This window comes from Mixophyes fleayi, chromosome 2, assembly GCF_038048845.1.
Source record: "Mixophyes fleayi isolate aMixFle1 chromosome 2, aMixFle1.hap1, whole genome shotgun sequence".
Classification (NCBI taxonomy): domain Eukaryota; kingdom Metazoa; phylum Chordata; class Amphibia; order Anura; family Limnodynastidae; genus Mixophyes; species Mixophyes fleayi.
Window position 1 is genome coordinate 139785302 of NC_134403.1, and position 19629 is coordinate 139804930.

Below are 19629 nucleotides of genomic sequence, written 5' to 3' on the forward strand. Positions count from 1 at the left end.
GCCAAACTGGCATCGTCCCAGAGCTTCTCTGTAATGTAAAGTTTCTGGTGTTATTCAGATCTACTGCTCATAGTCCTTAGTGACACCAAAACCTCCAGATACTAGGCAAGTGACAAGGAGATGCTGGAAGGTCTGATGTTTGGAGGTTCTCTGGGAACATTTGGCATAGTGCCAAATGAGTCAATTGAAGCAGTTAGACATATAAGGTATAATCCACTTTCCAGTATGTCATTATCTTAGAAATTCATTTCCTTATCATAAAAACTAGGGGATGTTCTTGATTATTGTAGCCACACTAATAACAGAGATCACTACTGGGAGGTACTAAAATTCACAAATTGATTATAAAACATATAACCAGTCAATGGCCTTTGTGAAGATTTATTTTAATCCATGCACTGGGGCCTGGAAAAAAGGAGCACAGTTACATAATTTAGCATATGTACGGTCTACTCAACAAGAGAGTCAGCAACTTTGTTAATTCGGCTCTGTCCAGGGCCAATTTAGTGAAAGCCAAGTTCTGGGGAAATTGGAACACCTGGAGGAAACCCAGAGACATTTACGTGTGTGTCTGTTGGTATTTCTCTCACATTGTGTGTCATTTTGTCTTCAAACATACATTTAATCAAATATATAATAAATATGCAATGTGTAAGGTTTGTTTTTTTACAGTACACTCTTCTATGGCTTATAGCAATATGTGTGATGCTTAATGCAAAATGTCCTAAGCTAACTAGGAATATTATTTTAAATAGAGCTTAGCCTAATACTGACCGCATTGTTATGATGTGTACTGTATAAATAGCACAGTGAATGTCAGAGAAAATCCTCCACTACACATACTTGTGCATCATAGCTATAGATTCTCTGCATTTCATGTGGTCCATGCCAAACGTTAGAGAAAAGCGACGAGCCAGCTCCTTCATGTTAGTGAATGACGAGGAGGACTGGATGGCACTGTCATGTGCTTCTCTGTGCTCCAGAAACAGCTGCAGACACATCACCAAGCCGGATAAAAGAAAGCAAAGCTGTAATGGGTCATGTCTTTTTAAGGAACAAGGACATTCACTTTTGTTAATTTGCATTCATTTTCAGCTGTCTCTAAGTGACCTTCCTTCCTGGTGTCAAGGGGGTACTATTTGCAATGTACTGCATGAAATGGCAAGCATCTGTATCTCTCTAATAACAAGACCAGCGACGTGATAAGTCATGCTTACAATTATGTGGCTAGAACAGCCAGGAAACATGCAATGCTATCACAAAGTACAGCACATTAAATAAAAGCACAAATAGACAATATGTGTGCTTAAGCTAAAGGACTTCTAACAACTAAACTTAAAATGCAAGTTACTTGTATTTATATTTAGAGAAGTGGCATTAACATTTAATACCAACTTGTATAGTACCTTACATTCATAAAAATAATTATCCTGTATCCTTAATGGCTACAATATATATATTTATAGTTTACACTACAGGTGTGTTGTGCTATTATATCAAACTAAGGAGTTTAGTGGCACAAAACACAATTTCAAGGTTATTAATTTCTGTTAAGTGTTGTTGAGGTTTTGAAATATAATATAAACATATATTTGTAAGTGTAGCATTAAATGTCACATACATGGTAAGGTAAGTAAAACGTGATTAAGAAAACTGGTCATGAGTTAAGTGTTCTAGCTGTCTATGTAACTGTTAGTTTCTTACCTGTTTCAAACAAAGGACCAGTGTTTTTGCACTCTCTATCCTGTTGTTCTGTCTTGTTCTACTCAAGGTTTCCTTAATTATATCTCCAAAGTCATTGTAGGTCTACAAGTATCAATAGAAAAAAAAAAGTTTGCTGGATTGTCCTGTCTATATTGTTCTGTATAATCTTCATCCATGCAAGATTAACATTGGATTAGTCAGAGTAAATATAATGCAAATAAGTAAATATAATTTAAGGTGTTTTTTTTATTACAAACAGTAGGTAATATTGGGCTTAAGCAAATCACAAAACTTCTTCTTTGATTATGCTAAATTCTGTTGCGTTCAGTGTAATTTTCAACGTGGTTACTACAGTTCGAATGATTACAACTGAATGCTCTGCTGTTTTGTGCAATTTACAGATATTACCATATGCAATGTGGATGCTATTCACCAATTTACAATCCAACATTGATACCTTTGTAATTTACCTTCATATACTGCTTGTAGATTTCAGCAACTGCAGACATTTCCACAACACTAGAAGCTATCAGCTTGCAATAAACTGCTAGCAACATTCTTCTCCTGTGTAAAATGTCCAGAGTCACGTCCTCATCTTTCTTGGCTATTAATGTATATACATGACAATAGAAGACCATTAGGTTTTGTGCAATGCACACATTTATATGAAACAAACAACATGTAATTTTCCATAGTAGCCCAGTAAACAAGATACTTTAGGTGAACGTTCAGTATTTGGAGATAATGATAATCCTTGTGTGTACAGCTGTTGGCAGAATACTCTGTCTTGACCTTTTTACCTCCAGCGACACCATCATACAAAAGTACACAAGTACTAAAACAGGCGTGTTGAACTGTGCTCAGGGAGGAACAAAACACTTAAAATTTAAAAGACTGTTATTGTGATACTTTACATAAACAACACTGTCCGCTAGATTTGATATGACCTTATAGACCCTAAGGACTGTGCTTGTTAAGTAGCTCTGTTAACCTCAAACTCTCTCTTTTTATGTCACTAGTCTTCTTGTTAAAAAAAAATATTATAATACTCCAGGCTACTTTTAGGTAGAGATAATTTAATCACTATGATTAAACCAGTAGTGGATTAAGATGGTCTACGGCCCTGGGCTGTACTCCATGGGCCACCATCCCTCACATGTCTCTATTGCATCCTTTCTACCATTCTTCATGAAGTACAGGAAAACGATATTAGGGCCCTAAGGAAAAGCCTTCAAATGTCCAGTGTGGTATGTAAGAAAAAGGAAAATTAGGGTGAAAATATGGGGTTTACACTATTTCTTTAAACGGAAAGTAATGCATTTAAAAATAGTATTTACTTTATCTAGTATTTGGAAAACACATTCTACATACATACTGTAAACTGTACATACATTTTTATTCCATACCATTTTAAGATATGTGCAACTTAAAATTTAGCATATAGATACATCCATCGCAAAGATGTGCCTGTTATCATCAACACAGAACATTACACCAGCAGGCACATAGGATGTGCAAATATGTACATGCTAAAAGGCGTAGTTTAGGGATACATTAAAGTCAAAATCTGACATCTATAAGGGGTGTGAATACGCACTCTGCTGATCTTACACATGAATATTTCCTGACACTCTTCAAGTTCAAGGGGTTTCAAGTATAAGATACACTCAGTTGTTTATCACTTTAATAGCTTCAACTGAGTCAGTCAGTCCCGAGTCCTCCTGGGCTGGCTGCTTCATCTCCCTTGTGGGAGAGATAGCCTTTAGCTATGCCACTGTTAAAGACTATGTAAGATGCAGCACTGGAGCCTCTAAACTTTATCATCCTAGTACCAATAAGTTTGCTAATCTGCTTCAGTTTTGAATACATTACACATTTCATTAGTTAATTTACTGTTAGAATTAAAATATAACATTTTATTAAAATACTCCTAGTTAAATAAACATTATAAAATCATAAAATCGATAAATAATTAGTTTAGCAAAAGTAAAAACAGAAACAAGAGATCAATGTAACACATACAGCTCAAAGGCACAAGGACCTATTTTTTGGTTCACAACTGTTACTTCACAGAACTAAGAGGCTCTGCAGTAGAATCACACTGCTCGCCCCAAGACCTTGCAATCTGATGTCAAATTAGTCTATATAGCATTTTAAATAAATATATGTACAGCAGGACTAGGCAGCATGTAGATCTCCAGCTATTGTGAAACTATGTGTGCCCTGACATCCTGAGGCAGCACTCAACTTGTAGATCAACAACATCTGGATGGCCACAGTACATGAGAAGTTTCACCTGGGTGCAATGATGCTTTTCAATCCTTAAACTTCTCTTGGGGCTTTTGTACAGCTGTATTACACTCTGGTAAAGGCCAATGGTGCATATTCTCTGTTATTGGTTTGCAAAGACACCCCTTCTAATTGGCCAATTAGTTTGTGGGGACTCTGGGTATGTGGGTCCCCCTACTGCTCTGTGCCCATTTAGAGACCCCACCTGTCCCCATTATAACTCACCACTAGAATAAGCAGCATTAAAGGACAACTAAACCTAAACTCATACTGCCTCATATAAGAGAGTTATTAGGAAAATTTACAATTATATTGAAAAGTTTCAGGATTGTACAATGACTAAATATATTTTCCATAGGATTTTGATCAGGAAAGCTAGGCTTGCCTGTAAAATTCCAGAAAGTCATGGAGCCTAAGGGCTAGATTTACTAAGCTGCGGGTTTGAAAAAGTGGGGATGTTGCCTATAGCAACCAATCAGATTCTAGCTGTCATTTTGTAGAAGGTACTAAATAAATGAAAGCTAGAATCTGATTGGTTGCTATAGGCAACATCCCCACTTTTTCAAACCCGCAGCTTAGTAAATCTAGCCCTAAGACTCTATAAAGGCTCCTCTAGACAAGAGGTTTTCTTATTGTATTCTAAACGGAACATGAGAAGGGAAAACCACTGGTGATGCAGACATAATTTTCTTCTGTTTCTCTCAGCACCACAATACCACATCTGAGTACCATTGATATATAGCCTGTCCTATTTAATTCTTGGTTTTCTCTTGTTGCAGTCTATTTGGAACACAATAAGAGAAACTGCATATCTGGAAAAGCCTAAGAGAAGATTTTATTTATCCATGGTTGTATATAAAATGATGGCTCGCTAACAAACAAAGCCACCTTTGTCTTTCTCTTCATCACCCTGGAAGACATGTCGATGGACAAATGAGAGTAGCTCTGACTCCAACGCTGAATCCACACACATATACGTCCCTCCACCTCTGTTATTAAGTATCACAAGTAGGTCACACAAGGAAAGGAAAGCCTGAAAACAAAGAGTTTACATTGTATGCACATATTGTAAATCATTGTTTCACAAAGACATGTACCCTCTAACTTGTACATTTCTGCAAGCACCCTTAGGTTTCATAAAATTTAATAAACAGCTTAAAAAACATATTATTATAAAAATAATAATAAAAATAAAATAATAATATATAATAGTAACCAGCTAAGAATGGGAATGATATGTGTGATTTCAGGTGAAGGTACAAGCAAAAAAATAAATAAATTCTTAGAATAGCATTTGTTGGTAGATAAGAACCTCTGCCCCTTTTTATACTAATAATCTATTACTCCTTTCTAATACTTTGTCTTTTCAGATTTAGGATAGCCTTGTGTCTATCCCATGCGTGTCTAAATTCCACCACTGTATTACTATCTAACATCTATGTTGGGAGACTATTCCCCTTATCCACTAACTTGGTGAGAGAGTAATTATGAAAAAATGAGGTAATGTGCTCAGGGGGTGCAGCCTGTCTGGGTTGAGTGCATAGTATGTCAGTAAGAGAAAGTGGATTGTCTAACCAGTGATATGGTTAAGTCCAAGCTTATTGTGCAGCAGAGGAGACTGTCAGCATTTCGTGACTAATAATTCAGCCAATCGTAACAGCACGTCTGTACAAGTCAGATGAAGTGTCAGCCCACCCACCTGTCCCTTATGCTGAAGTAATTTAGAGGAGTACAAGGTGGCAGGTGAGTACACACTAGCAACTTGAGGATGATCTTTATACAGTGGCCACCAGACAATAGGCTCTGTATTATATACTGCCCACCAGATAATGCCCTCTGTAATTTACACTGCCCACCAGGCTCTGTATTGTATACTAGCTACCAGGCAATGGGCTCTGTACTGCATGCTAGCCATAACTTTGTGAATTCTTTATAATACAATTACCACTAAGCAATGAGCATTGTATTGTATATTAGCTAACAGAAAATGGGCTCTACACAGAGTTACTTTTCTTGCACTTCTTATTATGTGAGACAGGGGTATGTGTAGATATATTGTGTGGGTCACTATTCTAAAATAACATAGTGTTACTGTTGGGCCTATTGTGTAGTGGGATATAATGTGAAAACAGTAATGGTGGGTATGGTAAATGGGGTTCCCTTACTGGGGGTTGTAGGATGGAACGCATTTCAAAAATTTTGTCTTGGGAGCCAACACAGCTTGTCCTGTTGCTGCTAACAGAGTATTTTATCTGGGACAGAATGGTCTGCATCTCATTTACTTCCCCCATTTAATTAACCTGGGTTGAATTAAGCAATTTGTGTTATAAAAATCACTTTAGCATTACTAATTCAAATCAATCCATGTTAATTAATTTGGTAAATTAATGTGAAACATAGGAAACAGCACGGTGTACTAATTTAAATTAATATATTGGCAAGTATGTGTGCATCTTTTTTAACAACACAAGTAGAGTTGTATCAGTTGCAGTGTTCTGACAATATACACTGTAACATCTCTCTGCCTTAATCCCTTCATGAACTGGGCGATATTATGTCCTTGTCACTAGACCACACTTTAACATTTTGTTCCGAGTTGAATAAACATATAATTATTATTTAACAACTTTGTGTAACCAAGACTCTAACATAGTTTTTTCCTTTTGGGACTATAATTAATTACATATAGTGTAATTTGTACAAGCAGCAAAAATATGCATTTGTATGATTCTCCCCATAGTTAATGTAACACAATTAGTAATAAAATGGGTGTTACCCCAAAATAATTGGCTAGTTCACCCCCAAGTATAAATATACTACTGTCATGGCCAAAAGTTTTGAGAATGACACAAGTATTGGTTTTCACAAAGTTTGCTGCTTCAGTGTTTTTAGACCTTTTTGTCAGATGTTGCTATGGTATACTGAAATAAAATTACTAGCATAAAATTACAATCTTTTTATAAAAGTGTCAAAGGCTTTTATTAACAATTACATTAAGTTTATGCAAAGAGTCAATATTTGCAGAAGTTGACCCTTATTTTTGAAGACCTCTGCAAATCGCCCTGGCATGCTGTCAATCAACTTCTGGGCCACATACTGACTGATGGTCGCCCATTCTTGCTTAATCAATGCTTGGAGTTTGTTAGTATTTGTGGGGCTTTTTTTGTCCACCAGCCTCTTGAGGATTCACCACAAGTTCTAAATAGGATTAAGGTCTGTGGAGTTTCCTGGCCATGGACCCAAAATGTTGATGTTTTGATCCTCGAGCTTCTTAGTTAACATTTTTGCCTTATGGCAAGGTGCTCTATCATCCTGGAAAAGGCATTTTTCGTCACCAAACTGTTACTGGATGGTTGGGAGAAGTTGCTCTTGGATGATTTTTTTTGTACCATTCTTTATTCATGGCTGTGTTCTTAGGAAAAATTAAGAGAGAGCCCACTCCCTTGGCTGAGAAGCAACCCCAAACATGAATGGTCTCGGGATGCTTTACTGTTGGACTGATGGTAGCGCTCACCTTCCCTTCTCCGAAAAGCGTTTTTCCAGATACCCCAAACAATCTGAAAGGGAATTCATCAGAGAAAATGACTTTATCCCAGTCCTCAGCAGTCCAATCCCTGCATCTTTTGCAGAATATCAGTCTGTCCCTGATGTTTTTTCTGGAGAGAAGTGGCTTCTTTGCTGGCCTTCTTAACACCAGGGCAAACATATTTGCCTCACTGTGCGTGCAGCTGCACCCACACCTGCCTGCTGCCATTCCTGAGCAAACCTTGCACTGGTGGGAGTGGGTTCACTCACAATTTTGCCTAAGAACACAGCCATGAATAAAGAATGGTACCAAAACATCCTCCAAGAGCAACTTCTCCCAACCATCCAAGAACAGTATGGTGACAAACAATGCCTTTTCCAGCATTACGCCATAAGGCAAAAGTTATAACTAAGTTGCTCGGGGATCAAAACATCAAAATTTTGGGTCCGTAATCCCATTGAGAACTTGTGGTCTATTCTCAAGAGGCGGGTGGACAAACAAAACCCCACAAATTCTGACAAACTCCAAGCATTGATTACAAGAATGGGCGACCATCAGTCAGTATGTGGCCCAGAAGTTGATTGACAACTTGCCAGAGCGTATTGCAGAGGTCTTCAAAAAGAAGGGTCAACTCTGCAAATATTGACTCTTTGTATAAACTTAATGTAATTGTTAATAAAATCATTTGACACTTACAAAAGCTTATTATTTTGCTTGTAATTTTTCTTCAGTATACCACAGCAACATCTAACAAAAAGGTCTAAGAACACTAAAGCAGCAAACTTTGTGAAAACCAATACTTGTGTCATTCTCAAAACTTTTTCCCATGACTGTAAATAAGGCTGTTATGCCAGGTTTAACACATTTATAGGGCTCAGATGCAAGGGTACCTGTTTATTTCCCACAATATTTCGTTTCTAACCTTTTTTCACTTATAACTTACTCCTTTTAAACTATGTAGCCCAACCTAGAAAACATTGATAGATTCAGTCTAATCTGAGTTTAACATCAGACAACATGCCAGGTAAAGATAGGATTTCACAATAGGTGACACCTGAGTAAACTGTCTCCTGCTTCTCACAAGACAAAGGACACTCTCTAGTGAAATCACTAATATGACATCACAGAATTTTCCTTCATCAGTTCAGAAGCATAGGCGTCCACATTGAACTGTACAATTTGAAAACGGTGTATCGCAAATGGATGACCAAGGACCCATAGTATGGTTCCTGGTCAAAAATCTGTAACCAAAAGGTTGTCTATGGCAGCCCCATTCCAGGTATGGTGTTGTGCACTGCTTTACTGAGTAAACATAAAGCTATGTGTGGACAGCACAAAGGTCACCTGCTGCGGATGTAAAAATACCAACAATGTTCAGGAAACAGCTCCAAAATACAAAAATTATATTAAAAAAAATCCCAAAAAACTATTAAAGGATAGTCAACTTCTGCTAATTAGGAAAAAACCATGCCTCTAACCTTTCGGTATGGGCAAAGGGGTACACTGGGGTAGGGGCCCTAAATAGCAGTGGTTATCCAAAGACCGAAAAACGCATTTAAGCAGCACTTACCTGCTCTCTCACAGATTGATCTTGATGATCTAAGTATTTTCTACACAGCTGACAAAAGTGTTTCACTTGTGATATATGCACACAGAGCTCCTCCTAAAAAAAAATTTGACAAAACCACAAAAAACACATTTCTTGTTTTTTTTATGTTGGTAGAAATGTAACTCAATTTGAATCAAATAAAGCAGACAACAAAATCAATGCAAAATTATTTTGATTTGGGGAAAATTACTATATCTGAATTATAATTATATTTAAAACACAACCTTCAAGAAGTGTTATGCAAGGTTTTTTCAGGTCTGGCCAACCTGGGCATGCTGGGGCTTGTAGTTTCACAACACCTGGAGAGACAAGTTGTCCAGGCCTGTTTTATTCGTACAACAAATACTTTTGTGCTGGATTTTTCCAACTCTTATTCTCCCAGCCCTAAACACAAATATTTTGGATATGGAGGTCCAAATCACCAAAAGTATGAATAGGTCAATAAATAATAGTTGAATGACTAAACTGATCTATAGGTTATCACAATAAAGCTTCTACCTATTGCCCTCTCTTCATGAAAAAAAATATCAGGGAGACAAAATGCATTATTCAAGCAAGTAATTCAGATACAAATAAATCACGTTTTCCAAAAAACACTCATCTTCCCCAAAGAACAAATAGTATATTTCCCTAAGACTGGTACTTTTCCCACTGTATAGTTTAATTGGGCTTCTGTATCCATCAATGTATCATGTAAAAAGCCAACTTTACAGGTACACGATTACTGCAAAACATGTGTGCGAAGCATAATGTACAAAAGGCTAAAAGTCCAATCTTCTAGCACTTTAGATCCACCACTTTCATTATATAAAGTTTATCATTTTTTCTCCTATAATACTGCTGTGTTTAGAATCATTTTATGTTTGCAACAGTTGTCCGATACTCCAATAAACAGTTTAACTACTGCTGTTGTTGCTAAATAGGAACTGCAGACTAACTATTCTCACAAACATGACATCCTGAAACATAATAATTTAGTTAGTTAAACAAATAAAGACCCAACCCAGCTGTCAAAATAAATAAAACATAAAATGTACCTTGGGGTGTGTCTCTTCTATGGTAGGTACCAGCTGCCAAACAATGGCATAATACATACACTGGAGAGCAGGTAGCACAAGCTACACAAAAAAAAATAATATGATGAGGAAACATAATATAGGTAATGATTTATTTTTATGATGTGTTTTCTAGTCGAGTAAAGCAACTGCAATGTATCTTAGATGCTTTTTTCAAACAAGTTGGCTCAGTTATGCAAACCAACATTATGCCATTTTTAAAGTGTATATGACTAGCACCTGAACACTTTTTGTTTTTAATATTCAACTTCTGCTCATTAACTATCAGGATGAGAGTATGCAAGATGCGAAGGCAAGGGAGATGAGACCAAGGGCAAGGGTCTAGTGACGAGTTGTATAACTGATGTAGGGGTGCCGAGGGCAAAGGTAGCAGAAAGAGGAGGACAAGAATGAGGACGAGGATTATTATGACTGGTGAAGAAGGATCAAGAAGGGGCAGGCTGTGTGGGGCAGTGGATGGGTAGGCTTACCTGAACAAATGGGTTTTTAAGGGAGCGTTTAAGGGTGGTTTGTAGGCTCGCAGTTAGCCTGATAGAACAAGGGAGATCATTCCAGAAAAGGGAGGCAGCACAGGAGCATTCTTGAGTGTGGAAGTAAGATGTGGTAACCAGATGGGAGGTGAGGGGACGGTCATTAGCTGACCGAAAGGGGCGAGAGGGAGTATGAATGGAGCTGAGGTTGGAGATGTAAGGAGGAGTGGAGTTGGAGAGAGCTTTGTAGCTGAGGTGAGGAGTTTGAAGAAGATTGTGTAGTGGACGAGTAGCCAGTGCAGTTCTTGACAGAGAGGGGAGGCAGAAGTAGTTTGGCGAGAGAGGAAGATCAGTCTGGCTGCAGCATTAAGTATGGACTGAAGAGGAGCGAGATGGGTGTGGGAGAGGCCAGTACGGAGAAGGTTGCTGTAATCAAGGAGGTAAATGATGGTTTGGTGCGCCAATGGAGAGGAAAAGTCTGATACAAGCTTTACTGCGGAGGTTAAAGCAGTAGGATAGGGTGAGTATTGTATGTGGGGGGCGAAGGAGAGAAAGGAGTCGAAAGAGAGGAGATGTTGGTATTACCAAATCGTGATGGAGAGGATGGGAGGGGGAGAGACTCTTGAGGGAAGACTATAAGTTCAGATTTGTCCATGTTCAATTTAAGTAAAAGATGGTACATCCAGGAGGAGATGGCAGAGAGGCAGCAGGACACCTTGTTGAGGAGGGAAGGGAAGAGGTCAGGAGAGGAGAAGTAGATTTGGGTGTCATCGGCATAGAGGTGGTACTGAAGGCCGAAGGAACGGATAAGTTCACTAAGTGAAGAGGTGTACAAAGAAAAGAGCAGAGGGCCAAGGAAGTAGGAAAGAAGGGGAGAAGGAGCCAGAGATGGAAACAAAGAAAGAGCAGTTAAAGAGATAGGAAATGAACTATGAGAGGACAGTGTTGAAAATGCCAACGGTGCTAAGGGTGCAGTGGGAGAGGGTGATCAACTGTGTCGAAGGCTGCAGAAAGGTCCAGGAGGATAAGCAGGGAGTAGTGGCCTTTGGATTTGGCGGAGAGAAGATCATTAGTCACCTTTGACAGTTTCTGTGGGGCAGAATCCAGATATCCAGATTGGAGAGATTAAGGAGGGAGTTGCCAGAAGGATAGTTAGACAGGCGGTAGTAAACAAGCCGTTCGAGCAGTTTAGAAGCAAAAGGGAGGAGAGAGATGGGTCGGTAGTTAGACAGGGTGCTGATTTGCTTTTTTAAGAATGGGCGAGACAAGTACTTTTTTTTAAGGAAGAGGGGAAGATACCAATGAAGAGGGATAATTTGAACACATGGGCAGGGTGTGAGCAGGCAGTAGGCAGGACAGATCTAAGGAGGTGGGATTTTATGCAGGCAAAGATAGAACAACAGGTAGCCAATCAGATGATCAGAATGATACCAGCAGCACAGAATATTTCAGGTGTTCTGTAAGGCTCCAGTGAAAATTATGCAGGAAGAGTGTGGTGTCAAATGTACTTAAGTCACAGAGTTTATACAGTCAACTTGTTCAAGATAATCTGGCCACTGGATATTGTTCTTCAATTCACAGAGTAGATGTAGAAACATAAGCCACTGTAAGGAAGATCTTGTGTGTTTGCCATGTAGACAAACACATAGGGCTAGATTTACTAAGCTGCGGGTTTGAAAAAGTGGGGATGTTGCCTATAGCAACCAATCAGATTCTAGCTTTCATTTATTTAGTACATTCTACAAAATGAAAGGTAGAATCTGATTGGTTGCTATAGGCAACATCCCCACTTTTTCAAACCCACAGCTTAGTAAATCTAGCCCATAGTGGCATATTCAATTGCTTGAATTCCCCACAGCGTTAAAAGTATTACCGTTATTACGGTAATACTAAGCCGGATTTCAGCTCACAGCTCCCTGAGCCGCAAGCTGAAATCCAGTGTGAAAGGTACCGTAATAATGGTATTTACGCGCACTATTACCGTAATGACGGTAATAGTGCGCACGCCGAGTTATTTTTCAGTGTAACGGTTAATTCAATTGTTCGGAAATCCCGCCGCGTAAAAACTACTACCGTTACTACGGTAGCTGCGAGCTGAAATCCAGCGAGAAAATTACCGTAATAACGGTTTTTCCGCACACCACACTATTACCGTAATCAAGGTAATAGTGCGCGGACCGCGAGATTTTCGGTGTTTCCGCTGACAATTGAATACCCCCCTAACAATTGAATATGCCCCATGGTGTCACACACACAGCATCAACTTGTCCTTTGACTTCAGAAGTAACAGTGTTGCAAAATATACTTTGTATTGTATATACATGGTTTTAAAATAAAAATTTCATTACAATGCCAATAAATAAAACAAAGTATTTTACCTGCGCTGGCAAACGAAGCCGCTCCATATCATACACAAGGAGCTGAACGGTCTTCTGGTAGAGATCCCACTGAGAAAGGTTATGAGCACTGCACATGAGATATAAAGAGTGTAACATAACAGGATGCTGTAACATGTCCAGATTCTCATATTTCCTTTGTCTGAAAGTTGTCATAATATTTTTAATGAAGCCAATCACTGCGGTTTTGCTATTGGTACAAAGCTGGCATATGGTAAGAGTGGCTCCCGCAGAGCATTAGCCGAAATAATGGGACAGGTTGGTTTCAACAGACTAATTTCCACTGTGATTAGTATTCTAATGACAGGACAAAACATTAAATGCAATTGCAATACTGTGCTGCAATTTAATTTCTCCCACTGAAGGGCAATATGATATATTTTAGGAGTCTCACAAGAGGACTTAAATTTATAAATCCACAAATTGATGATGATAAATTAAGCAGGATATGTTGATATAGTAATAGTAACTATTGCTTTTTCTTTAAAAACAATCCACAGACACTTCTTTGCTTTAGTAAATCTTGCAGATGGATTTATTTGTTTGTATTTAATATATACTATTTTTGGGATACAGCATAGCACTGTTCTGCTGTTTGTTTGTTTTTTTCTCGCTTTACAAACTAGTTTTGCACTGTACAAATAACAAAACATCTTGTAAAGAGAAAGTAAAACAGCATTACCCAATCAGGGATTAACTTGGTGCTTGGCTGTGTAAATGTACCCAAATAGAATCATTAGTAAGCCTTATTAAGCCACCAGTTGGCCATCACTTTACCTTAAACCCAAATCACTATATCAAAGAACATCTTACAGTAAGTGAATGGTGCCATGCTAAGCTGTGCTGTGACCTTTTATAGTAATTAAAGAAAGTGATTTATAATGGTTACTTTTATGGCTCACATTATCCACATATATGTATTAATTTAACAAAACAAAATGGAGCCTCTCAAGGCACTGGTACAAAATAATGACATCTTTTAAAAGAGAATCCTGATATTTAAGGGTGATATGACTCACTTGTGAAATGCTGCAAGCCTTCTCAATGTGCATGACATAGGATGTACATCCTCTGCAGTCAGAGGCTCCTCTCCCTGGAACATTAATAACAATTGTTATGCCATCCCGGCACAAACACCAACTATAAAACTAATTACTATAAGGCACTCTGTGATTAAAAATACATGGAATATAAGTACCTTAATAAACAATTAATTAAACAATGAAATCCATTTACAAAGCTCAACATTCTTTTTTTTGTAGTTTCAAAATACTGTATAACATCATATTTGGTAAATTAAAATTGCATTTCACAAAATGAAGTCATTGTTTCATCCTTATTGCATTCTTGAATTCTTGACTTGAAAATAGCTTCAGGGTAGTTTCGAATGAACATGATAAGAACATACAAGTATTTACTTGAGGTAAAACAATTGTTGCACAGTGTAATTACAATACCAAAGTAGGATAAATGCAGTATTAATGTAATAAAGCATAGTGAGAAAAATGAAAATGTAAGCTACATCCAGAGTCCTACATCTCGATTGAGCCAAGAAACAACACATATGGCTGTGACTAGGGATTACAATATAACACACCTCCTGCAGAATATCATCCAGCATTTGGTTGTAAGTGTCCACAAGATGGTCAATCAGTTGTCTTTTGGAGAGATTGACGCAATTCTGGTTTACCAGGTTATCTTTACCCAATCTGCTGTATGTCTTGGAGCAAGCCTCAAGCACCTGCGGGTCGGAGTGACTTACAGCTATGTGTTTCATTTGCTTCAACAAGGCCTCCAAGTGCTGTAATACAAACTGGAGTTAAAAAGATTTCCATGCACTGACATTTCATTTTTGCATTTAAAATTGTTTTTCTATTACATTGTATCTTTCTTTGTAAACGTGTATCTTGTAATCAAGCTTTGATCACTTTTGCCTTTGATTATCCTTCACTGCTATATAAATGGCTAATAAGAGAAATATTTGTAGTTGTTCCTTATGGGTCATATATTCATATTTCTGCCTTTGTTTCATGGAAGTGTGGGTTAATTTCTGCATCCACCCCATCACAGTCATTCCAAATTATGACTGGCAACTTGCCACTTAGTAACACTGATAATAACAGGCTCAAATTAGGAGCTATTTACAATTATGGTAAAACACTTGCAAAATAGTTTTCCCTCAATTATTTAAAATTAAATTGATGTAAATGTCTTACATATGCAAGCAGCTAACACTATAAAACAAAAAAAAAAATCATCAACTTGTTTGTTTTCCATCAATATGTACAGGTCACAGTTTAATGTCAACGCCATAAGAATGATCAGGTGATCACAAAATGGACTGTGCTCTTATGTGTAGAGATCAGTAATGAGGTTACGTTCACAAAAGGCAGACTGGTAGTGAGAGCAGAACAGAATTACAAGTATTACTGTATATACTCGAGTATAAGCCTACTTTTTCAGCCCATTTTTTATGCTGAAAAAGCCCCCCACGGCTTATACTCGAGTGAGTGCCTGTTCTGCGGTCCCTCAGCTCTTATCTTCCGCAGTGGAAGTTAAGGGCTAAAGAAAATCCCTCCCTCCCTACCAGGCACATATCCTCTCCAATATTTTCCAAATTGTGACATCTGCTATCCCATGTGAACGCTATATACACTATATATACACAATATATACACCTTACTAATATGGTTGCTGATTTTTTGGTACATTTGGAGACATTTTGGGAGCCTGAGTTTATTAAAAGAAGCAAGTCATTTCCCACCCTAGGCTTATACTCGAGTCAATTTTCCCAGTTTTTTGTGGTAAAATTAGGTGCCTCGGCTTATATTCGGGTCGACTTATACTCGAGTATATACGGTACTTACGTTTTCCATATGTGTTTCAGAATAAACCTCCATATCAAAATATTGAGGGATCTGTAAAAGGTTCATCACTTTATCAGGATCTGTTGAAAACTATTAAAAAATAAAAAACTAAATATTAATTGTGACTAAAAAGTGATTAATGAAAAAAACAAAACAATTCTTTATAACTTATAAGAGAAAAGTGAAAAATAACAGTTTGTGTAATTGCTCATCTTTCAGTATGATAATTCATCATCACCATTTATTTATATAGCGCCACTGATTCCGCAGCGCTGCACAGAGAACTCACTCACATCAGTCCCTGCCCCATTGGAGCTTACAGTCTAAATTCCCTAACATACACACAGACAGATAGAGAGAGAGAGAGACTAGGGTCAATTTTGATAGTAGCCAATTAACCTACTAGTATGTTTTTTTGGAGTGTGGGAGGAAACCGGAGCACCCGGAGGAAACCCACGCAAACACGGGGAGAACATACAAACTCCACACAGATAAGACCATGGTCGGGAATTGAACTCATGACCCCAGCGCTGTGCGGCAGAAGTGCTAACCACTTAGCCACCGTGCTGATAATTGCACCTATGTGCTAAAGCAAATAAATAGCTAATTCTTACACTGACCATGAAGGCCCTGTTTTATATATAATTACCTAATAGTCATAATGTCTTAAGAAAAGAAATGCACTTACATCATTTTATACTTGAGATAATAATCTTTATTTTACCATGCTTGTTCAGATGGGGAGGTGCAAGTAAAAACTTAAAATAAAGATATGACATTCCGTAACTGGTTTCTCCACCGACAAACTGCTTTAGGAATGTGAACAGTAAGAGCAGGGGTGGGGGGGGGTGGACAACTATATTGAATACATCAAAGGGTACACAGTGTGTCAGGAAGCCAGCTTGGCACTTGCATCTCTCCATGTCACTGATAACCCAATTTCCCTCCTGCCATCTATATATAACTATATATAAATTAAGGTTTAATTTTGTAAAGACAGGGAGATATTAGTAATGAAAGGTATTAGTCTTGTCAATTTAGGAAGAAGGAATGACTCAGTGGTATCTATAGGTCGGGTAGATGCAGCTTCAAAGAACACAAGCTGTAAACATCCCTCACACAGGGCATATGTATTTATATAGAAAAACTAACACTTAAAAACACTCTTCTTTATATTTCATGTTTTGAGAGATCTCTGTGCCAACCTAAACTAATTGACAATAGTTATATGAGGTGTACCAACTTATAGATAGCAGCTGTACAGATAAGCTAGAAACTTCACGTTCCCCGCCGTGTTTAATATTTTACATCTATATTTGGTATGTAACTGTGACTGAACTCACTCCCGGGTTAGTGAATGTATCTTTCTGTGACCCTCCTTTTGGAAGAGATATTGTATTTCTAAGTCCTGAAGAAAAGTGCTTTAGAATGCCAGAGTTATAAGCCATCATTAGCATTTACAATTATGTTTTTTGATTGACCTAACAAGGAGGAGGGGAGCCATCAGCAGCATGAGTGATTATAATACCATGTCAGTATGTGAGAAGTTGGCAGTCTTTTGGGGTGCTCAATTGAATTGAGAAGCTGCACACTTTTGCCACTTTCCAGGCATACATATTATACTACATATGTTTTCTATTTTCTGTCAATTTATCCTGTTTATTTTCTGTTATTGCATTTATTTTGTATGTTATTTATTTGATTATTTATTATATCTAGGGCCCTGTACATTTTTATATTAAATCTAAAACGTAATAAGTTTGTGCGTGTTACGCTAAGAATTCCATATGAAAAGAAGTATGAAGTGTTAAGTGCGTATGAGAACCCTTTGGCATGTGTTTCAGCTAGAACTGCAACCTGTAGGATAGATGTGGGCAAGGTGCTGAAATCCTGTTTAACCCCTCAAAGTAACATCCAAGTCACTAGTGCGTTGAGTGCTTTCATGACATCACCTATAACTATCATCAAGTTAACACATATATTACCAGAACCTGATCATTTATACCCCAAGTGAAATTAAAAAAGTGCACTGCAATGGTTCAGTGCTGATTGGTACTGCCATAACAGCATACAAAAGGTTTGTACTTCTGTTGTACATACAACCCAAACTAAACTAAGCACAAGCAAAATCAACAACACCCCCAGAAAAAAGCAAAGGTTCCACTCTATATAATATATTTCATGGTCCACATTACAGCTCATTTGCACTATATGGGAAGAAGACAACATGAGACGCAGGCGCAGGAGACATGCAGTATTATCGCAGATGTCCTTGCTGACGTCTAATACTGTATTTGTATCATTTACACTAAGATGTAGTATAACTGGCAATAGATCAATATAGTATTAACATCCCATAGCTATTTTATTATGACTTGAAACTGATTATTAGAGTTCTAGGAATAAAAAAATATTTGTTAAGTAGAACAAAGCAATCTTGAGCTCAAAACATAAGAAAAAAAATCAATATCTTTGTAAGGTTTTCAATTCATAATGGAGTTGGGAATTTGAATGAATGCTATCCTACAAGGTATAAGACATTATTTTATCTACACTGACTTTTGTTTCTTGTTCATGTCAGATCTCTAAGTTATTGTATTTGCTGCAGTACTTGATGATCCCACAGGACACATCTTGGCTCCTGTGGTTGTTTTGATGTAGCTCAAGTGACTGGCAACATTTTCATTTGTGTTACCTTTGCCAAGAGCAAGGGAAGGGTCCCTATGAAGTGTTTAGTAATTCCTTCTCTGTCTTCCAGTTGCATTTTCTTCTCCTTGGCTGAGAATACCTAGCATAAAACAGTACAATTTATACACAAAGATTTAACGTGCTTCACATTTGTCCTGTAAAACTAGAATGACCTTAACATGCAAGAAATATATAAAGTGAAAACATATAATGTAAGGGAGACAATACCATCTCAATCCCCAAGGATTACATAGCACATACATCATGACAGTTGCCCCACTCATTCCTGCTACTTACAAAATGTGCAACATGAGGTGCTGCTTTTTGAAAGCATATAGATTAACACACCTTCTTGGCTGCTCCTCTCCCAACAGGAGGGTGGCCTTCTACAGCCTGTCGTACAGCTGCCAACAGGAGTTCTACCAGCAGGTTTTCCTGAGTTGCACTCAAGTCTGAAACCCAATAAAACCATTACTAGAACAGTGTACAATAGAATGTAAATAAATCTGCACTTTACCACACACCTATCATGCTGTTATTGAAAGAGTAGAAGATGGTGAAACTGCTTTCACCAGAGGTAGTGGAGTGTACAACATTAAATAATGTGGCAATAAAGGTAAAATGGCAATAAACATTCTTTCCACATAACTCTAAAAGCAAATTTATTGAAATAGAAACAAGGCTATACTGTAGAATAAAGGCAAAGTAGAGCTCTGCTGTTACCTAAACTACTATAAGTAGCCACCACCTACCCCTTTTAGTTCATAATGTGGTAGATAGTCCTGGCCAGTTAGCACTAGCAATATGGGGGAGGGTGTCACACAGTGCAAGGACCTACACACTATTGTATCAAATAAGTTTTAATAAATTGTCATAATACAAGAAGGGATTGGTGGTTACTGTTATCCCATATTGTGTGTCCAGTTGTCCTACATACATTCTTTAGATACTAAATACTATGAAATTATCCATAGGGGCAGATTCAATGCTTAAAATATCCACAC

General features: G+C 37.8%; 1 protein-coding gene across 3 annotated transcripts in view; it reads right to left on the bottom strand.

Moving 5' to 3' along the window:
* LOC142141515 (cohesin subunit SA-2-like) overlaps positions 1-19629 on the bottom strand; it is a 101648-nt gene that overhangs the window by 23467 nt on the left and 58552 nt on the right. For all 3 annotated transcript variants that reach the window (XM_075200066.1, XM_075200065.1, XM_075200067.1), the window contains exons 17-28: positions 18974-19077; positions 18633-18725; positions 15938-16027; positions 14668-14871; positions 14090-14163; positions 13053-13140; positions 10166-10246; positions 9090-9182; positions 4882-5026; positions 2175-2308; positions 1705-1806; positions 844-989 (exon numbers count right to left, since the gene is read on the bottom strand). In XM_075200066.1, coding sequence (XP_075056167.1) covers positions 844-989; positions 1705-1806; positions 2175-2308; positions 4882-5026; positions 9090-9182; positions 10166-10246; positions 13053-13140; positions 14090-14163; positions 14668-14871; positions 15938-16027; positions 18633-18725; positions 18974-19077 — 1354 coding nt within the window. The remainder of the gene's footprint in view (positions 1-843; positions 990-1704; positions 1807-2174; positions 2309-4881; positions 5027-9089; positions 9183-10165; positions 10247-13052; positions 13141-14089; positions 14164-14667; positions 14872-15937; positions 16028-18632; positions 18726-18973; positions 19078-19629) is intronic.